Below are 18,692 nucleotides of genomic sequence, written 5' to 3' on the forward strand. Positions count from 1 at the left end.
ATGACCGACACGATGCGTCGAGGTCTTCGGCGGATTCACAGAGAGCTCTTAATTTAATATATTTTTTTTGCAAACGATGCTCCATTGATGCGCCATTTAGGCTAATGAAAAGAACAAACCTTTAGAATGTAACATAAATATAAACAACATACACAAAACCATGAATAAAACTAAAAATATATTTTCATAAAATTATCGTCGTTGCCAGCAAATCGTTGAATTTCTGTGGGAGTGAATTGTTGCACAACACTGCTTATTATAATTACATTTTAAATAGAAGAAAAACAGCCCAAATGGCAAAGCCGAGGAAGTGACATTCTCGTTTCGCATCACGGCCCTGAGTTGTGACGATTCATCGCCGTCTCCGGCTGTGTTTGGGGGGGGGGGGTTGCGGTGGTGGAAGGAGTAAATCATCATTACAATCCTCCACCACCGGGGCAGCTGAATGAGAGAGAGAGAGAAAAAAGACTCGTAGCGCGGCCAGATTTGGCGAGCGGGCGTGCGTGCTAACCGGCCCTCCCCCACACATCCGCGCCCCCCCCCCCCCCCCACCCTCCTACCCCCATCTCAAATCGACAGCCGCATAAAGGATCCAGCGCTTGCCCTTTTCATCCCGGGCGAGAGGCAACACAGCGCGCCTCTCATATCCAATAAATTGCCCTCTCGCCGGCGAGTGACGTGAGCGGCCTTCGCCCCCCACCCCCAGGGGCCCTCGGGGACTCATGAATGGGGTCGCCTTTATCCTCTATCTCCCAGCGTCGCAAAACACCCTGTGATATTACTATAATTGAAGGGCAATTACCACGGGGGCAAGCGGAGTGGCATTGGGCTGTGCCGTCGCGAAAGGCTTGCGCTCTGCCGGGCTGTGTGCGTGCCTCGCTGGCGGGGGGGGGGGGCAGCAGGGTTGTGGGTGGGGGGGGGTGAAGCTGCTCTAATTTTGAGCTCAAGGCCACTGGCAGCAGCGCAGCGCTGCGAATCCGGCGACCCAAGTTCGATTTCCGCTCGCAGCCAAGCTCAAGTGACGATTATCGTCGACTCAGCCTCAAACGAATACCTGCTGCGGTGTGCATACATCACCACGAGGGAGACAAAGGCTGCTGGGCATTGGTGCTGGCCACCCACCCCCTCGTGTGCCGTGCCGGCCTTCATAGGTGCCACTCGCTAACAGCACTTGCCCCTACAGTCTGTTAAGGCTACACGGGGGATATTTGATACGTGCAAGAGCAGTGGTGGAGCGATTAGTGCGCTGCGCTATAAACCTGGCGGCTCCAGTTAGATTCCCGCTTGCGGCCAATTGCAAGTGACGATTATCTGAATCGGTCCTGGGTACTCATTTGAGGCTGAGTCGACCTAGGTGGGAGGCCCAGGACCGGTTCGGATAATCGTCACTGGTGTTGGCCGTGAGCAGGAATCTAAACAGGTACACACACACACAATTACACTTGTAAAACACGCACAAAGACAAAGATCCCCGTGTAGTCTTCACACGCTATTGGGGCAAGTGCTCTGAGCGAGAGCACCTGTGAAGACTGGCAGGATGCAACCTACAAGGGGGTGGGTGTGCCTGAGCACCACGCCCGGCCGCCTTTGCCTTTCCAGTGCTGATGTTTACACACCGCACCAGATCCTCATTTAAGGCTGGGTCGACCTAGGCCCACACATTTGTCACCGATGTTGTAAGCGGGAGAGGAACTCGGGTCGCCGGGTTCGTATCGCAAGTGGGCAAACTGCAGCGCTACACACACACATACACAAAAAGACAATCACAAAAACATATGCACATTTACACAAACAAAAACACTGGCAAAAACAAACAAAAAAACAGCAGCCTACTAAAACACACTTTCACCGCGAGCTTTTGAGGTCTGCAAGACGCGATGACGTCGATTTGTGCCCCTCCACCCATTAACTACCCCCCCCCCCCCATGCCGCCCCTTCTCACTGCTGCCATCCGCCGTGATGCCGGGGCGACCAGCCCCCCCCCCCCCACAGACCGCATGGGGAGAAGGGCGAGCGGGCGGGAGTGGCAGGAGGGGTGGTGGGGGTGGTGGGGGGGGTGGTGGGGGGGGTGGTGGGGGGGTGGGGGCGGTGGTGGCAAGGGTGGTGGGGGGGTTGGTGGGGGGGGTTGGTGGGGGGGGTAGTGGGGGCGGTGGTGGGGGGGGGTGGTGGGGACGGGTGGTGGGGGCGGTGGTGGGGGGGTTGGGGGGGTTGGTGGTGGGGGGGTTGGGGGGGGTTGGTGGTGGGGGGGTTGGGGGTGGTGGTGGGGGGGTGGTGGGGGCGGTGGTGGTCGCTCGCTGGGACCGTGGCCCCACCCCCTATCCCAACCTTGCCCCCCCCCCCTGCAGAGAGGAAATTTGGGGCTGTGGTTTTTTTTTTGAGCGCTGCTGTGCAGACAATGGGGGGAGGGGGGGGCAGCGCCTCATCCTCGGGGCGAGCACAGGAAATTTGGCGGCTCGCTCTTTAAGCCGCCTTCTTCTCGGTTGTCTGCGTGGCCGCAGCGGTTTGTTGTTGGGAGGGCGGCGGTGCGTGGTGCCTGTAGCAGGGGGGGGGGGGGTGGGGGTGTGCCCACCTCTTCAAAGTAGGATGAGAAACCAGAAAAACAAACAAGGCTCTCCTCCTCTTGTAGATGGCTGGGGAAGTTGGGCAACCCAAGGGCCCCCCTCCCCCCCATTCATTCCCCAGCAGCAGCAGCAGCACCGCGCCCCACCACACGGCTACAACCGCCACAGCAGCGATGTGACGACTTCCCGTGATTTGATTCAATAATAGTTTTTGTTGTTTCGGTTTTTTATAATAGTTCATTGCGTAGAATGGGGGGGGGGGGGGGGTGGTTGAGGTTGGTTCTCTCACGCTTGTAACAATTTTGTTCCGTCTCATGAGCCTAAATTCAAAATCGCATTTAATCTGCGTGCAATATCTTCGGCGCGTTTTGCTCCTTGACCTGCCACTCCGTCATGAGTCTCAACTACTGGGCCATCAGCCGTTGTAGCGAACCCATGATGTCCCTGCCCAAACCAAACTCCACTTTTCTTAACTGCCAATATGATGTCTCTACTTTGCAACGGGACTCTGATCCGTGCGTCCCTCTTTCCGTCACTCGGTGTGATTCCAAGCTTGCCTCCACTCTCCACGCTTCTTTGCATCACCTTTCAGGTTGTGTTACATGTGCTCGGTCAGGGTCTACGTGTTTGATCCTTGTCATAGCAGTGGTGAGATGTTAGCTACCTCGCCTGGTATGCAGGAGTGCGTGGGTTCGATCCCGACCCTGACGCCTGTATATTTGGAGTTTTCTTGTTTTCTTTCTTTCCCCGTGGTTGCGGGAACATTTTAGAATCAACATGCGTGTAGACTGGAGTATTTGGCTGCTATACATTCCACACGATAAGCCACTTCGTTGAGCTGTCATTTGTGGCCAGGTCGATTCTAAAAAGAGCTATATAGCTCAGTGGGCCTTAAGTGGCAAATACAAAAAATTGCTTAAAAAAATATAGTGTAATTGCCACGCACTGCTGGGTACGGTGATTTTCATGATAAAATTCGATTTCCCAAAAGCACTCCACTTATTACACTTAAATATGCCTCAATAACATAACTTAACGTTGGTGTCGAACAGCCCAGGACACACAACCTGTATGATAAAATCTGCTTGCTTCTTCGGTGACTTGTGCTATTGTTAATGAACATCACAGGGCATGATTGGAGAAGTCCCCTTATACTCCTCACACGTGCGTTGTAACCGCACGAGTTCAAGTCACGCTTGATCTTAATTTATATTTATCGAGCGCCTTTGAACAGGGCGCTTAACATTAAAAAAGGTATAAACAAAGACGTTATTTCGATGGCAGGGGCGTGCAGGCGATGAGGAATGGGTGGCCATGATCTCGGGTAAGTAGGGGTTAGGAAAGGGGAGTGGAGGGAGGCTTTAATAAAGCATAACCTCGCGGTTTTTTCATTACTGCTTTTATTTTTAATATCTACTCATACATTCGCTTGTTCGTTTCTAGTCCGAAGAGATGCTCGTACTGTCACGGTGCATCCCAAACAACAGGGATAGTTTCTACGCATCTATTTAAAGTCCCCTAACTAGAGGAACAGTGTCGTAAATACCGAGTCTGCAGGCAGTGCAACTGCACTGGAGCCCCATCGGCCGTCGGGGCCCAGGTGCTTGCGGAGAGAGAGAGAGAGAGGAGATTGGACAGGGGAGGCCCATTGCCCTTCTCAACCACGCCGCCAATAAAGTGCTTTACAACAGAGCGTGAAACAACGTGGCCATTTGGAAGGCATCCTGTTGCATTGTCGTCGGTGAGCCCACAATGCCGATATTCAGCATTGCCGTGTGAACGGTGAATCCTAAACTCTAAAGACCCGACCAGGCTGTGTCACGGGAACACGTATTTCTCAGCCTGGTGGGTGACCGAGACAGCCTTGGGTTTCTTCTTTATTGAAAGCATCGGGTTACGTACATTAAATCACTCGGGGAGCAATCAATTACGGAGTCGCATCACTGGGACACCGCGAAATGGATGGCGGTCATCGGGCGTCAGCAGCAATCTCCAGCTTCACCCAATTAACCTCGATGAATCCCGTGGGGGGCTCATGTCAGCACCTGTCACTCACCCCGTCAGCCGCCCCCCACACCACCCAACCACCCAACCACCTCATGCAAATGCCAGACACTGAGAGCTGGAGGTGTAACGATTCACCACCTCGGAGAGTCAATGAATGGTCTTGATCCAGGGTCACGGTTCGAATCGAGAATCGTTTGTTATTTCCTAACACCGGTGATAGTAGTGGCCACGAGCAGCTGCCCGGGGTTACGTGAACACATTACATACGTAATCATCGTCAGTAATGATCTATCCACTGCTGGATGAATGCCTCCTGAAGCCACCTGCCATCTCTTGTGGTCTCACAATGCAGCACTCCCTTCTTGCTCCGGCATCACGAGCAGATTGCATTGCTCCACGCTATTCGTATTGGCAGGCACATTTCCTCCTTTGGCTACCAGTCCATCGTTGGAGACGTCGCACAGTCCGTGCGATGTCTCTAACTGAACTCGGCCAAGAGCAGTTGCATATAAACTCATCACACGTCGGTGTGTGGAGCATCCTGGGTTACAGGATATAGCGGCACAATTCTGTGTCTCCATTTATATAAAAGGAGCAGCCTTGAGAATACTGGCTCACGCCACTGCTGGAGGAAGGGGCTGCACTCGCACAGACTGTAGAGCCGCAGACCGGTACCGGTCCGTGGCCTGTTAGGAACCGGGCCGCACAGCAGGAGGTGAGCGGTGAGTCCACGCGTGGCCCGCCCCCATTATTTTATTTACCACTTCCGTCCGCGCCTCTTTCCCGCGCTGCACACTTGTCTCAGTCACAGTGTTGGTAAGCCCACAAGCTGCTAACCCCTAGTAGCCACAATGAGTAAAACACAAACGTCGCTGGAAAGCTTCTTTGAAAAGGGGGACAGACCCAATGATGACCCCCCCCCCCTCTCCGGTTCGTGAAAAAATTGTCTTCCACGAAACCGGTCCCTGGTGCCAAAAAGGTTGGGGACCGCTGCTGTAGAGGATATTCTGGCCCACTCTGTCATGCTTGCCATACGCATTGGAAGAGGTGGGAGCCAACCACACTTTACACGTATAAAACGTTTTGTTTTTTAAACCACAAGCTTTCGAGACCAATATCATCATCATCATCATTGTGACCATTCATCAAGATCGTGACCTTTCATCAGGATCGTGACCCTTCAGTGAGTCGCGAGGGGGACAGTTAAGTCGAGTGGGGGGGGGGGGGGCTGCCTGGCCAGCCTCACGTTGAAACCGTTACGCGCGTTAACGGCCCTCCGCCTCTCTGAGAACCCCGAGAAACGGCGCGTGTGCGTGTGCGCGCGCGCGCGTTCCGCCAGGGAGGAGAAGGAGCGGTGGATCCGAGCCAAGTACGAGAGCCGCGCGTTCCTGGGGGCGGCGCCGGCGTGCGAGGTGCCGCTGGGCCAGCAGCTGCTGCGCGCCGTCGTGGAGGACGACCTGCGAGCCGCCGTGCTGCTGCTGGCGCACGGCTCGCGCGACGACGTCAACGAGACGTACGGCGACGGAGACGGACGCTCCGCGCTGCACCTCGCCTGCGCCATGGCCAACGTCGTGCTGGCCCAGCTGCTCATCTGGGTGAGTCGGCTGCCCGCCGCCCCCCACCACCGCTGCCCCCACCGGCTGCCCCCCTTGCTGTGTTGTTGAGAGTTTTCTCGCTCGCACGACAAACGTCACTGTTTATCTCCTCCACCTCCACACCCCACGCCACCCTACCCCGACCCCGCTCCCCTTTTCACCGTCGCTCCGCAGTACGGCGTCGACGTGGGCGCCAGGGACGCGCGGGGACACACGGCGCTCGTGCACGCGCGTCGCGCCAACAGCACCGAGTGCGCGGAGCTCCTCATTCAGCACGGCTGCCCCGACGAGGCCGCGGCGGCAGCAACAACGGTTGCCGCCACGACAACAACAACAACAGCGACGACGACGACAGCCGCCGCGACAGCAGCGGCCGCGGCCGCGCGCGGCTGCAACTCCAACGTCGGCAACAGCAACGCGTCGTGCGGCCGCGGGGATGCCAAGGCGTCGACCAGCATCGTGTGATCACCCGTGGGAAATCACGATCGCTCGCGCCTCTCGCTCCCTCCCCCGCCCGCATCCCATGCCGCTGTGCGGTCGGCACGTGGCTTTTCGCCTTGAAACGTTTCTTCGATGGGTCGTGTCGACGGCTCGGTTGGGATCGGCGTGGTCGACGTCTCCTCCTCCCAAGCCGGGCCACGTGGCCTGGGGAAAGAGCGCCGTGCCTCTGGGACCCTCCAGTGTTGCTGCCGCCTGCCTCCTTCGCTACATCGCGAGCATTCCGTTTCGGCTCCGAAATTAACGTCATGTATTTAAGCCTGCGTGTATATATACACGTGTATCCTGCGTGGCGAGCACCTATGAAGGCCGGCACGGCACAAGAGGGGTTGAGTGGCCGGCCAGCACAACGCCCGGCCGCCTTTGTCTCCCTCTTGGTGACGTGTGCACAGCGGAGCAGGTACTAATTTGAGGCTGAGTCGACCTAGGGGAGGCCCAGGATCGGTTCAGATAATTGTCACTGGTGTTGGCCGTGAGCATAAATCGAACTCGGATCACCGGGTTCGTAGCGGAGCGCGCTAACCGTTTCGCGACCGCTCCCCTTCATAGGTGGTCGCTAAGAGCACTTGCCCCAACAGTCTGTTAAGGCTATCTTTGTTTTTGTCTTTGTATCCTGTATAGCGCATAGCACCTCAGGTACCGACCACGGACTCACCGTTGTCATCGTCTCTTCGTTCGAACATTTGAGATGGAGCAGCTCGAAGCGAAAACTCCAGGGCTGTGCAAATTCCGCAGCTGCGTCCAGACAAGGCATGCACTGCAGAAGTTGTGTTTCAACAAAGAACGGAGCTCATTTACTGGCTGCCGAGTACAAATTCCAGTGGCAGCATTTACTCCCATATAGCGTTTGCCAAACCCTATTTTTTTTTAACTCACCATGGTATCCCATGTTTACGAATCTTCTTTAAGAGTACAGATGATGTAGTTAACACACAACACGCACACCCCTTGATTGCTACACATGCCCCACGTGATATCGAGAGCTGTCAACGTCACTGGGATGCACGTGTACGCACACGCACGTGTGCACGCACGCACGTGTGCACGCACGCACGTGTGCACGCACGCACGTGTGCACGCACGCACGTGTGCACGCACGCACGTGTGCACGCACGCACGTGTGCACACACGCACACATACAACAGCGATAGCGTCAGTTTAATCAGCGCTCTCTGTTAGACCTGCGAGCTGCGTTAATTCATCATCGGGCATGTGCAGTGCATGTGTGTACGCGTACGCCCCACGCAACAGATAGCGCCGATTCAACTAAAGCGTGCGTATGTTTGCGAGTGTACCACGTGACTTAGCGGGAAGTGTTTAGCGATCATCCGGTGTGGCCAGCGTGCTGGCTTAATTTCTATTTGAACCAACTGATCAACATGGCAAGGCATACAATTGTGGGCCACAGTAACCTGGCTCTAATCCATCACTTGTTTTGCCTTGGTCACAGTGGATCATTAAATGTTTTTATTATCTTTAAAACAATGTCATTCATTAAATGTTAACTCTACAGCGCTCACAGTGGGATATCTTCAGAGCGGGAGATAAACCGTCTTTTTTTAAGAAATCAAATAATGTTCCCTCTCTCACTCTTGAATTCTCGCCCACCTCCACATGCTAATTAAATCGCTAAAGATTGGTGAACAAGGTAACTTCGTTAAACCTGCAGTGTGATTGATCAAGAGTAGGGGCATTTAATAAGTCATCGTGATCGTAGATTTCATATCACACTCAGATTTCAGTCAAACTATCGAGAAGTCGCGCACATCGGAGACTCCGTCACTACCTCAGCTTCATAACATTCATGACCCACCGCATTACAGCGTTCCGAGTTTACAAATTCACCTCCGCTAAAGCGCCGATTAATTACAGGCCGTGTGAGCCTGATGATTGCTTCACACATCCGTGGTGGCTGTGAGGCGCTTTGATTAAATATAAATCGGGGGCTTTTCTGTTGCACCTCGACACGGGAAGATCGGGTAAGACACGGACAACATTCATTTGCTCCCTCACCTCACGTGGGAGACGTGCAAAAGCTTCCCCGCGTAGACGTTAGCAGCTTCACAAGCGCACTCGCACCGCGAGGCCTGCCTCTCGTTTAAATTGAATCGGTGCTCTCAATTTCATTTGGGAGACGTACACAGCGAAATAAATATCCTCCGCGCGCCGTTTTCCGGCTGTTCTGGCAGGTGCTGTGATCGAGCACCAAGCTATTGCGGTAGGAACGGACGCGTAAGAGGGGGGTGGTGGTGGTGGTGTTTGCCAGCACCACACCCAGCCACGAGTGCTAATATTTACACGTTTAAGGCCGAGTCGATCTAGGAAGAGCCCAGCACCGGTTGAGATAACCACTCGCCTCTTAGGCATGGCCAGGAATCGAACTCCGGTAGGTGGTTTTGTAGCACACGTGAGATGACCACGAAGGTTCCGCTACCCCATTAGAGGTTTGGCCACTGACATATCACAGTACATATACGTACACACACACCACACTCGGTTCCTTCGTTAATTAGAATCCGGGGCAGTCGCTCCAGCACGTGGAACGAGTTGAGCAATCATAGGACGCGTGCAGCGTGTAACGACTTAGTTTGTATTTGCAAGGGGGTTACAATCATTAAACAACTGGCAAATTCTGGGTGTGGGTGGTGGTGAGTCGAGGACTTAAGTTGGGGAATCTGCGCCACTGATGGAATTTCATTAATATCTATACGTATTACAACAATGTATGCGCCTCCGAAAGGCCCGCTTCAAAACACAATCGCAGTTCTACATCAAACTTTGATTTCGTAAAAAAAAAAAAACTGTTTGGTTCTAGAAGAGCGAAAAAACGTGATGTTGGTGCCCATGAATCCTTGAAAAATAATAATTTATAATGTAATACATTTAGGTGTTGACGTCATAGTTCTCATAGCGCGAGGCTGGTACCCCCTAAATGAAGGCGCTGCTGTGATTCTGTAGGAGTGAGGCTCCAAATACATTGATGGCACCTGTGAACAGGTAAGCGAACACACGTGGTTCGGTGTGGCGCTGGCAAACACCTCCACACATGGTGATTCGCTTGGTGCATACTCGCCGGAACCAACAGCACCGCCTGAATGACCTTATTGTTTAATTGTCATGAAACGCAACGCTTTTGCTGCCAATGTGTTATTGAGTCGTTTAATCTTTTTTTACACTTATGCACCACTGCCAACGGAGTATCACAGTTGTTTTGTGTTGTTCCGTAAACGCTGTGTGTTTTTCTAAGTATCCGACTGCTGTTTATCACGAATAACACATTCATAAGAATACGCCAATTGAGATAGCTTAAGGTAACCTTTTAATACTAGTCTAGGTCAGTGTGGCGTACGTACGAGATACAAACGCGTGGAATGATGGGTCGTCATGAACGCAGTTTGAAATACAGTCGCGTGGCACCTGAGATGTATGGCAGTGGGATCATATCGCAGTATCTTAATCTCTCGGAGGGTGATTACGTGATGAAACAAATACGAATTAATTGGCCACGTGTGCCAACGTTTAAACCCCGCGTGGAAAAAAGATTGATTCTGCCAAGCCTTGTTATGCCGTGGTGAGGCATTTCGTCCAGCAGTGGATACCAGTGGAAGGCTATGCGCCTTTGAGTGGTGAAAATTATACCAGATGTGCATCTTTATGAAACTCCTGGAAAAAAAACCCATCTCCTTGGCGATTCTGTCCATTGTTGGCGATGGAGACATCGACACGGTTTCGCCAAAATCGGACAGAAAAGCTCCATGGCCGAACCCACGTGTGGGTGGGTGTCTGTACCGGGTGCTCCAGATGTCTTGTGGCCCCCAATTAATTGAACCCATGATTTGTTTTCATTTGCATATTCATTTCTGGTTTAGAGAATTAAATGGGGGATCACAACACATCTGGACCCACCCTGCACAGTTTGGGCAGTCACGTGCGCCCACGTGTGTGTGTGTGCTTTTCTACAAGTCTGTACCAGAGTTTCCCAAACTCCAGTCAACACCGTGGTCTGCCTTGCCATGTATTATCCCCTCTCGAAACGCGAAGTCGTTGCACGCTGCATGCGCCTGATGATTGGTAACGCGTCACGTTGGCAGAATCTTGATACACGAATCGGCGCTGCCCACGGTCACGTGAGTCACGCGCGTACACACACACAGTCTTATAACAGTGCTTTCTCACATTCAGTGTGACGTTTAGCAATCATCGGGTGCGTTTAGCGTGTAACGAGTCGTGAGGAATATGCGTTTTTTAGGAAATCCCGGTAGATACACACACGAGTCGAGACCGTACGATTTTGAGAACGAGGTTTTAGAATTACGCGTGAAAATAATTGCACTTGGTTATTTATGTTTTGATGTGGCTTGTGTGTTGTAGTAGCCCCTATAAGTAAATGCACTTTTATGTTACCCCCTTTTCGTGAATATATTTAGCACAGAAAGATGACGCCTTGAAGCTAAAGGCTAGTGTCATATTGTACGACCCTCGTTCTCAAAACGCGTAGGTCTCGCTGCGGTGAGTACTACGTAGGCTGTATACATACAGACACGTGGTTAGGGAGGCCCGTATCAAGCAGTGGATAATATCGCGGCCCATGACGTATATATGGACACATTGAATTTACATATGGACAAAAACGGCCGTGGCACATTCCCGTGGCGAGTTGAACGATCCCGTCTTGTCGACGAGATGCAGCAGACCTCGGCACGCTTTAAAGCGGCACAAATTCGTCCGCACGCGAATTGATCCCCAGCCAACTTCGTGTAGATGTCGCGCGCAACGTTTCCATTGCGTCTTCGTGGTCGTTTGGCTGCATGGAATCTGCAGGAGCCTCTCCAGCTTAGTGGGGGAGGAGGAGGGTGAGCGAGCCACCCCGTGGCTCACAGACACGCATGCGGCTCGCGGTGCAGTTGAATGAAGTTGGTGGCCCGATAGAGATGCGGCGTCTACATTTACAAAAAAACAATAACTTTTCAATCGCAATTTTATTTGAAAAGGGCGGTGGGGAAAAGCCCGAAAATACGGCTCGCAGTTTCGAAAATGTACGTATGTATGTATGCATGCATGTTAAACTTCTTTCGCACCGTACATAACCAACCGTACTAATTGGATGTACGGGGGAAGGACAACAATCTAAACACAAAACGCCGTTCTAAAGAAATTCGTTTTCGATCTAAAAGTGCATAGTTCCCGTGGCTTCCTAATATCGGAAGGAAGAACGTTCCAGACGGCCGCAGAAGCGCATCCGAAAGCGCCACGCGACGCGGTGACCGCCGTCTTTGTTCGATGGGCAGTAGCCCAAAAGCCGCCGCGTCTGCTGCGAGGATTGCCGAAGTCCGAAGTTCGCGTGACGGTTTTATGCTCCATGGCGAGATCAGCAGCACTGTGGCAAGCACTTTGCGTGTAATGCGTGCGACCTTTTAAAACGGGGCTCTCAACCATTGAAAGTTTTCACTTTACAGTAATACCCCGATTTGCGTACACCCCCCCCCCACCCCTTCTACGTTTTGCAAATACGTCGTCACTGTATTAATACCTCGACCAGTTTTGCGTCGCATCAACTCACACTAACGTCGCTCACTTTCTCGTATCCGCACGGCTTCAGCCCCTTCACCTCATACCTACTTACTACCCTGTCAATTGTTTTTAATTCACAGCGTTTCAGTATCCGTCGCACCTTTCAGGAACGCATCGCCGACGTAAACCGGAGTGCAGCCGTGCAGTCGTCGGAAAACTTGAGCGCGCAGTTTGATTTATCGTGAGCGCGACTGCAGAAGAGGCCTCTCGCAAGGGAAGCTTGACGACATTGGCAATTAAAGACGGGACGAGACGGAGCGATGAATCCGTTAATTAATTGGCACGCCACTCGCAATTAGCGCGACGCAGCGCGCAGTGCGTCGCGTGGGCATGAGCGTTTCAGTGTCCGCGTCTCTTTGCACCGATATCGCCACTGAGCTCCCCCCACCCCACCCCCTACCTCCGAGCGGTCTGTATATATCTGTTTTATATTGTGGCGGGATATACTTTTGACAAAGGCTGGTTTGCCCTGTATTTATAACGTGTGTGTACATAAACGAGTGGCCGCGCCGTCTCCGAGCTGAGTGTTGACAACAGCTAAAAACAAAACGCCGCTCCTCGTGACACTGCCACGGTGCGCATTCTGCACGTGGCACCGATCGCGTCTTCTCTACTCAATTACGAATGACAGCCGTGTTCTATATATACACACACGCGCGCGCGTGCTTGCTTGGTGATCGCTAGCGCACGTGGTGTGCACGACAGATTAAACGTTGAGATACAGAGGATCGATTGTCTGCGAGCGGGTTCCATATGTGTGGACGTAGGGAGCGCTGATTACAATGAAGAGGCACGCCTCTTGTGGTTGCGTGTGCGTGGTTGAGAGCGGTCGCCAAGTGATTATCGCACTGCGCAAATGAACCCATGCAGCGTCCCGAGTTCGATGATAGTGGAGAATATTTGAACCGGGCACTGGGCCTCCCCTAGGTCGCCTCGGCCTTAAATGAGTACCCCGATACAGTGTGTAAACATCAGCACACGGGCGTGGTGTTGGCCACCCATTCCCCCGTCTCGTGCCGTGCCGGCCTTCATAGGTGCTCGCTCACAGCACTTTCCATACGGTGTACAGAGTTCCTATTCGAATTAAAGAGACCCCGTGGGACGTCGTTTCGCCGTAATCGGGCGCGTGCAGCGCGTAACGACTTTAATTCTATTTGAACGGAGGCCGGTGGACATGGACACGTGTAACGTAGTGGGCCGCGAGGAGTGAAGGTTTGGGAAAGCCCTGGTCTATACCTCTCCGAGGAAACGCATACATCCTACCTGTGGTTGTGGGTCCAAGGAGGTTGAAACTCCCCGTAGGAGCTGTTGTTTTGTATCTGCACATCGAGACGTCGTTGGCCCGGCTCTCTGACGTGAGCTTGAAAGGCGCGTCGGCGATGAGCGCCTGGCCATCACGGATGTCCGAAAACGATGGCGATAGTGCCGGTGCGTTAACGCTGCCGTGATGGCATTGCCTATGCGCATTGCGATGATGAATGGGGGTGACGCCACTCGAGTGCTATGATGGTGCTCCCGCGCCGGTAGCTTAGTATTACACGCATAAATCAAAGTAAGAATTTGTTTTAATGTACGCGGAGACGCATATGTGAAGAAGACATTTGTCCGCATACTTACGTTGTTACATGCATAGCGTATTTTAGATTGTAACGCAAGTGGCGCTGCGACGTCGCGAGAACGCGGACTGTGCAGCGTTAACTCAAAGTAATTAACGGTTGCGTCTCCTGTCCGATGAGACGAAGCTGCACAGACAGCCGTGTTGATAGCACACCGCCGCCTCGGTGTGTGTCTATAAGACGATTTAGAAAGAGCCGGGATGGTGTTCTTTGGTCCGTGTGTTCTTGTTGGAGAGAGAGAGAGAGAGCGCGCGGCATCGAGGCGTAACACGCGAGCGAGTGAACCGCCGAGCAAAGTCAAATCGCTTCACCACTACACGAGCCCACGCAGCTGCTCTGAGCCGTGTACAACTCATCGGTCCAATTCAAATCGCTTCGTTTCGCGGATCAGCGGTCGTGTTTGAGCAATAACGAGCCCGGGCTGTCCGCAGTTGTCTGTCTCCCTTGGAGTTGCGCGTGCAACGCTTCATCTTTCGCCGGATATTTTCCGCGTCGCTTCGTAGTAGACCGGGGGGGTGAGGAAGGGGCGCGTGGTTTGGTTGCGACAACCATGGCGAGATGGACACTGGATGTGATGTGCCGGGTGTGGAGGGAAATGTTTTCTGGTTCACCGACTAGGACAGATCTGGGCGAAATGAAGCCCCGCGTACGCATGCAGTTTGGAAGGGGGTGTCATTATTTCCCAGCGCCCCTTTCGCCGCACAGCGTTCCAGGGTCGCGGTTCAATTCAAAATTCGATTTTTTTTCTCCACATTGTAGTGAATGTAGGGAATGCGCCCGCAAGTATTCCCACCGTGCAGATGGAGCGATTCAGTGGGCGCGCGTGCGAGTGTCCAAGAGATGGATTGTGAGTGACATCGCAGGAACGCAAGAGATTGTCGACTTCTACAGGGGATAGATCCTGATGGTGCTGGTGTTGAATGTAAATTACTCTAGTGGATGGAGAAAGTCCCGTGAACCCAACTATGACTATTCTTGTTATATACAACACGTACTGATTGAAAAGCACTGATTATTTACACACGAGATTTGATTGCATGTACTGTACATTACATCGTGAGATGATAGTAATCGGCGAATCGATGATGCATCGTTACACCCCTTGGCGACTCGTGTGGTGATGTTGAATGGGGCTTGTGTCACCATGCGGTTCTGCGCGCAATAATTTGAGACTCCCAACAAATAACAGTGGCCTCAATAATAATAATGGGCCTTGCGATATGTTCTCACCTATCTCTTTTGTTGGTCCAGAAGCCGGTGGTTTGAAATTTCTCATTCCTATGACGGGGGGCACACACATATATATACGGTATATAGTTTTTAGCTCGTGTCGTACCACCGTTGTTGACGTTTTCAACGCAAGCTGTTGCAGCTTCAACAGGGTGGTAGCTATTTTAGCGACCCCCGGAGGGATGAAAATTACGATTGTTCCGTGTAAAAATACGCATCCGGCTTGCTGCGGTGGTCGTGTCTGCTTGAGCAGCCGATGTGGGCTCGGAGAGCAGGGAGATGGCACGCATCTGGTGCGCCTTTAATTTGTGAATAATGTTTGTGCCGCATAGAATTAGCAGCAGCATTGGCCATCGCATTTGGCTGGTCCAGAGCTTCCAGCTTGATAAAAGAAACTAAACAAATAATGGACATCGGAAGTTATTTAAGATATACAAATGTATGCACTGACCCACATGTACCATCACGAGTTATATATACACTGTGTGTATGTATATATACACACACACAGAACGTGGGTTGGCCATTGTTGATTCTGAGAACGAGGTGCATGCTATAGCCTCGGTGACTACGGGCGTCAACGGGTCTCGGTTTTTCTTTTACGTTTAGACCACCACACGCGTTACACTGAGTTTCGTCACGGTCATTACACCTGCTATTCCTGTGACAAAATCACCCGGCATGCGTCAGATCTCGGAAGCAGCTAAACGGGCACTGAGTCTGGAAAGTGCTTGGATGGGCGTCCGGCCGTGTGCAGGAACAAGTCGTGTCGCGCACCTAGCTGCCGAGCTGCGCTCACGTTTGTGATCAGCAGAGGTGCAAGTGCAACAAAACCCATGGCTGGTATTGAACGGTACTTCATATGCTGCCACATCTCTGCTGCCTTCGCCAGGCCGCAGAGGATGAGGTGTGGTCACGTGACCCTTAACGGCCAAGCGCGGCGTTGGGGAGGAGGCCCTCATCCAGCTGTGGATTGACAAACGGGCCGTAACGTGTGCACGTGTACACGTGTGCTGGGATCATGCCAGCTGGCAGGCAGTGGCGACGCTGGGCCCTGAGTAACCCAAAGCGGCTCAAGTGGGGCCCGGATTCATGGGGAAATAGGGGTGAATAAAATATTAACTAAAGTTAAAATCCTCATCGACATAACATGCTCACTTTTAAAAACCAATTAATCTCTCCTGACTCTCTCTTGTCTGCATCTCTATTCTCACTACATTCTTATTTTTATCCAAATTTCTACCTATCGCACACTACGTCTTTGTCTCTTATCTGTGTCTCTCTCGAGGATTTTAATTTAATTGAAAGGTGGGCGGCAGCGAGGTTGGGGGGGGTTGCACCCATGAAAACATTTCTCCGGGTCCATAATGAATGGACTAGCACCACCACCACCACTCACTGCAGGCTAAGGGACGTTTTAAAGTCAAGGTGCATCAACAAGACCACACCCGAGGCCGTCACGTGGCTCACATTTGTCGATATCCAAGTGCAGCTTTTCACACGTAAATTTATCCAGACGCCAGAATGAGAAGCGGTGCCAGGTGATGCGTAAACACGCAGTGACACAACATTGCCTGCCTGAAACTCGAAGTCACGGAATGGAGAGGTCACTCCATCACCCACGGCGCAGGTGCACGACAATGCGCTGCTGTTATTCGGTTCAGTTGTATGGATACACGGTTAAGTTTCAGACAGCTGTGCGCTATGAAAGCTCGTGATCACAAGCTGGGGCACGCACACACACACACTGGATTGTGTTCAACGAGTGAGGCGTTTCACCGACAGCAAGGAGATCGGAGTCATGATAGGTCTCAAATTTCCCCACCATTGTTGATCATCATCGTCAAATTGGAATGCATTCCGGGAAATGTTAGGGATACGCTTATGAAGAAACCTGCAAAGTTGGCTCAAGATAAATCTGGGCAAAACCGTTGTGATAGGCGTACTCAATATTCAGCCTTAAGGCATCCGCCGTGTCATATCGGTAACTGGAGCTTTTGACCATACTTCACCACGCTGGAAAATGCGGGTTGGTGAAGGAGGGGGCAGCCAGGATCAGTTTAGATATCACTCCCCACGAACAGATGTGGGCAGGAATCGAACTCAGGTTGCCAGATTCACAATGCAAAGCGCAAACCACTGCACCGTCGCTCTCCCAGGTCTAAGTTGGCACAAACACATCATGGGGAGGGGGTGGGGGATACTGGGCTGGACAGTTTTTGGGAAAAGCATTACATTTAACTTCACCCTAGTGCTGTAACAAACAACAACAGACACGTGTATTTCCCCTCCATGTAAACATACATTAACACTTTATCCACCCATGGGCCTTCTTAACCAAAGGTTGTTTTACAGCAGCGTTGGTTTCAGCAGCAAACTGGAGATGAGTCGCACATGTTTGAGGCTCGTCATTCAGCGATGGGCCTCGAGGAGTTGACACCACGCGACGAGCGGACTCCGCTTGTGCCGTCTCGATAAACGACTCGCCCAGTCCCTCCATTGGTTCCGTGGCAACCAACGTATACTCTATCGCGATGGGGGGGTGTGGGGGGAGCATTGATGATGATGATGATGATGACTACGATGAAGAGATCGTGACTATTGATGTGCATTGAAACGTCTCGCTTGGCGAATAAAAGGCAGGCGTGTTCCAAAATGTGTCGTGCGTCTTCAGTGGTGGGAGTTTGTTCATCGTCGCTTTGACGTCTTCTCGTCGCTTCCCAGGGCCATCATTGAGTGCGAACGGAGTGGCAAAATGAGTAGAATTGTTGACATCTCGTTGTCTGCACCCTGTGCATGTCCATGGCACGGATCAGACATTGATGCCTGCTGGGGTGGCTAATCTTTAGCGGCAGCAAAGTCGCACTCGACTTGGCCAAGAGCAGTTAAGTGAATGTGTCGTCCGCACCAGATACTCTGTCAAGGCTCAACGCCAGGTTCGGACAACGTTCGCCACTCGTGGCAGTTGTGGCCGAGATCTTTACTCAAGCAGCCGGGTTTGTATATCAGTGCGCAAACCACTGCGCCACTACCTCCCCCCCCCCCCCCACCACAGCACACATAGCACATTTACACATACAAACAAAATACATAACGCACACACAACGCACATACGTTGTACAACACAATTGATAATTCGAGATACACAACGCCCGCACACTGCACAAGACAAACACAACACACACACAACACCCACACACACGACAAACACAAACAGGATATACAACACAAAACACAAACACACGGCATACACACAGCACATACACGGCATACAGACACACACGACATACACACACGCACGGCATACATACAAACACACACGGCATACACACACACACACACGACATACACACATACACACAACATCCACACACACCACATACTCACACACGACATACATACACACACACACGACACACACACACACGACACACACACACACGACATACACGCACAACACAAACAGCGAGCTTGTCTCTTGTCGACCGCAGGTCGGACGCGGGTTGCAGCCACTAATTAACGCGCTCGTCCATCAACCAATCAGCGAACCCATCAATCAAGGGGCGTGACGCGTGACAATCTGACTGGGTGTGCGTGAGGTCGCCCGGACTGAT

General features: G+C 52.3%; 1 protein-coding gene across 1 annotated transcript in view; it reads left to right on the top strand.

Annotated features, from left to right (window-relative positions):
- Positions 1-9,294, top strand: part of LOC133344677 (arf-GAP with GTPase, ANK repeat and PH domain-containing protein 1-like) — a 115,384-nt gene extending 106,090 nt beyond the window's left edge. The window contains exons 18-19 of the mRNA XM_061554734.1: positions 5,908-6,163; positions 6,338-9,294. Coding sequence (XP_061410718.1) covers positions 5,908-6,163; positions 6,338-6,628 — 547 coding nt within the window. The 3' untranslated portion in view covers positions 6,629-9,294. The remainder of the gene's footprint in view (positions 1-5,907; positions 6,164-6,337) is intronic.
- Positions 9,295-18,692: the final 9,398 nt, after the last annotated feature.

This window comes from Lethenteron reissneri, chromosome 20 (assembly GCF_015708825.2).
Source record: "Lethenteron reissneri isolate LAM-NWPU_2019-01 chromosome 20, ASM1570882v1, whole genome shotgun sequence".
NCBI lineage: Eukaryota > Metazoa > Chordata > Hyperoartia > Petromyzontiformes > Petromyzontidae > Lethenteron > Lethenteron reissneri.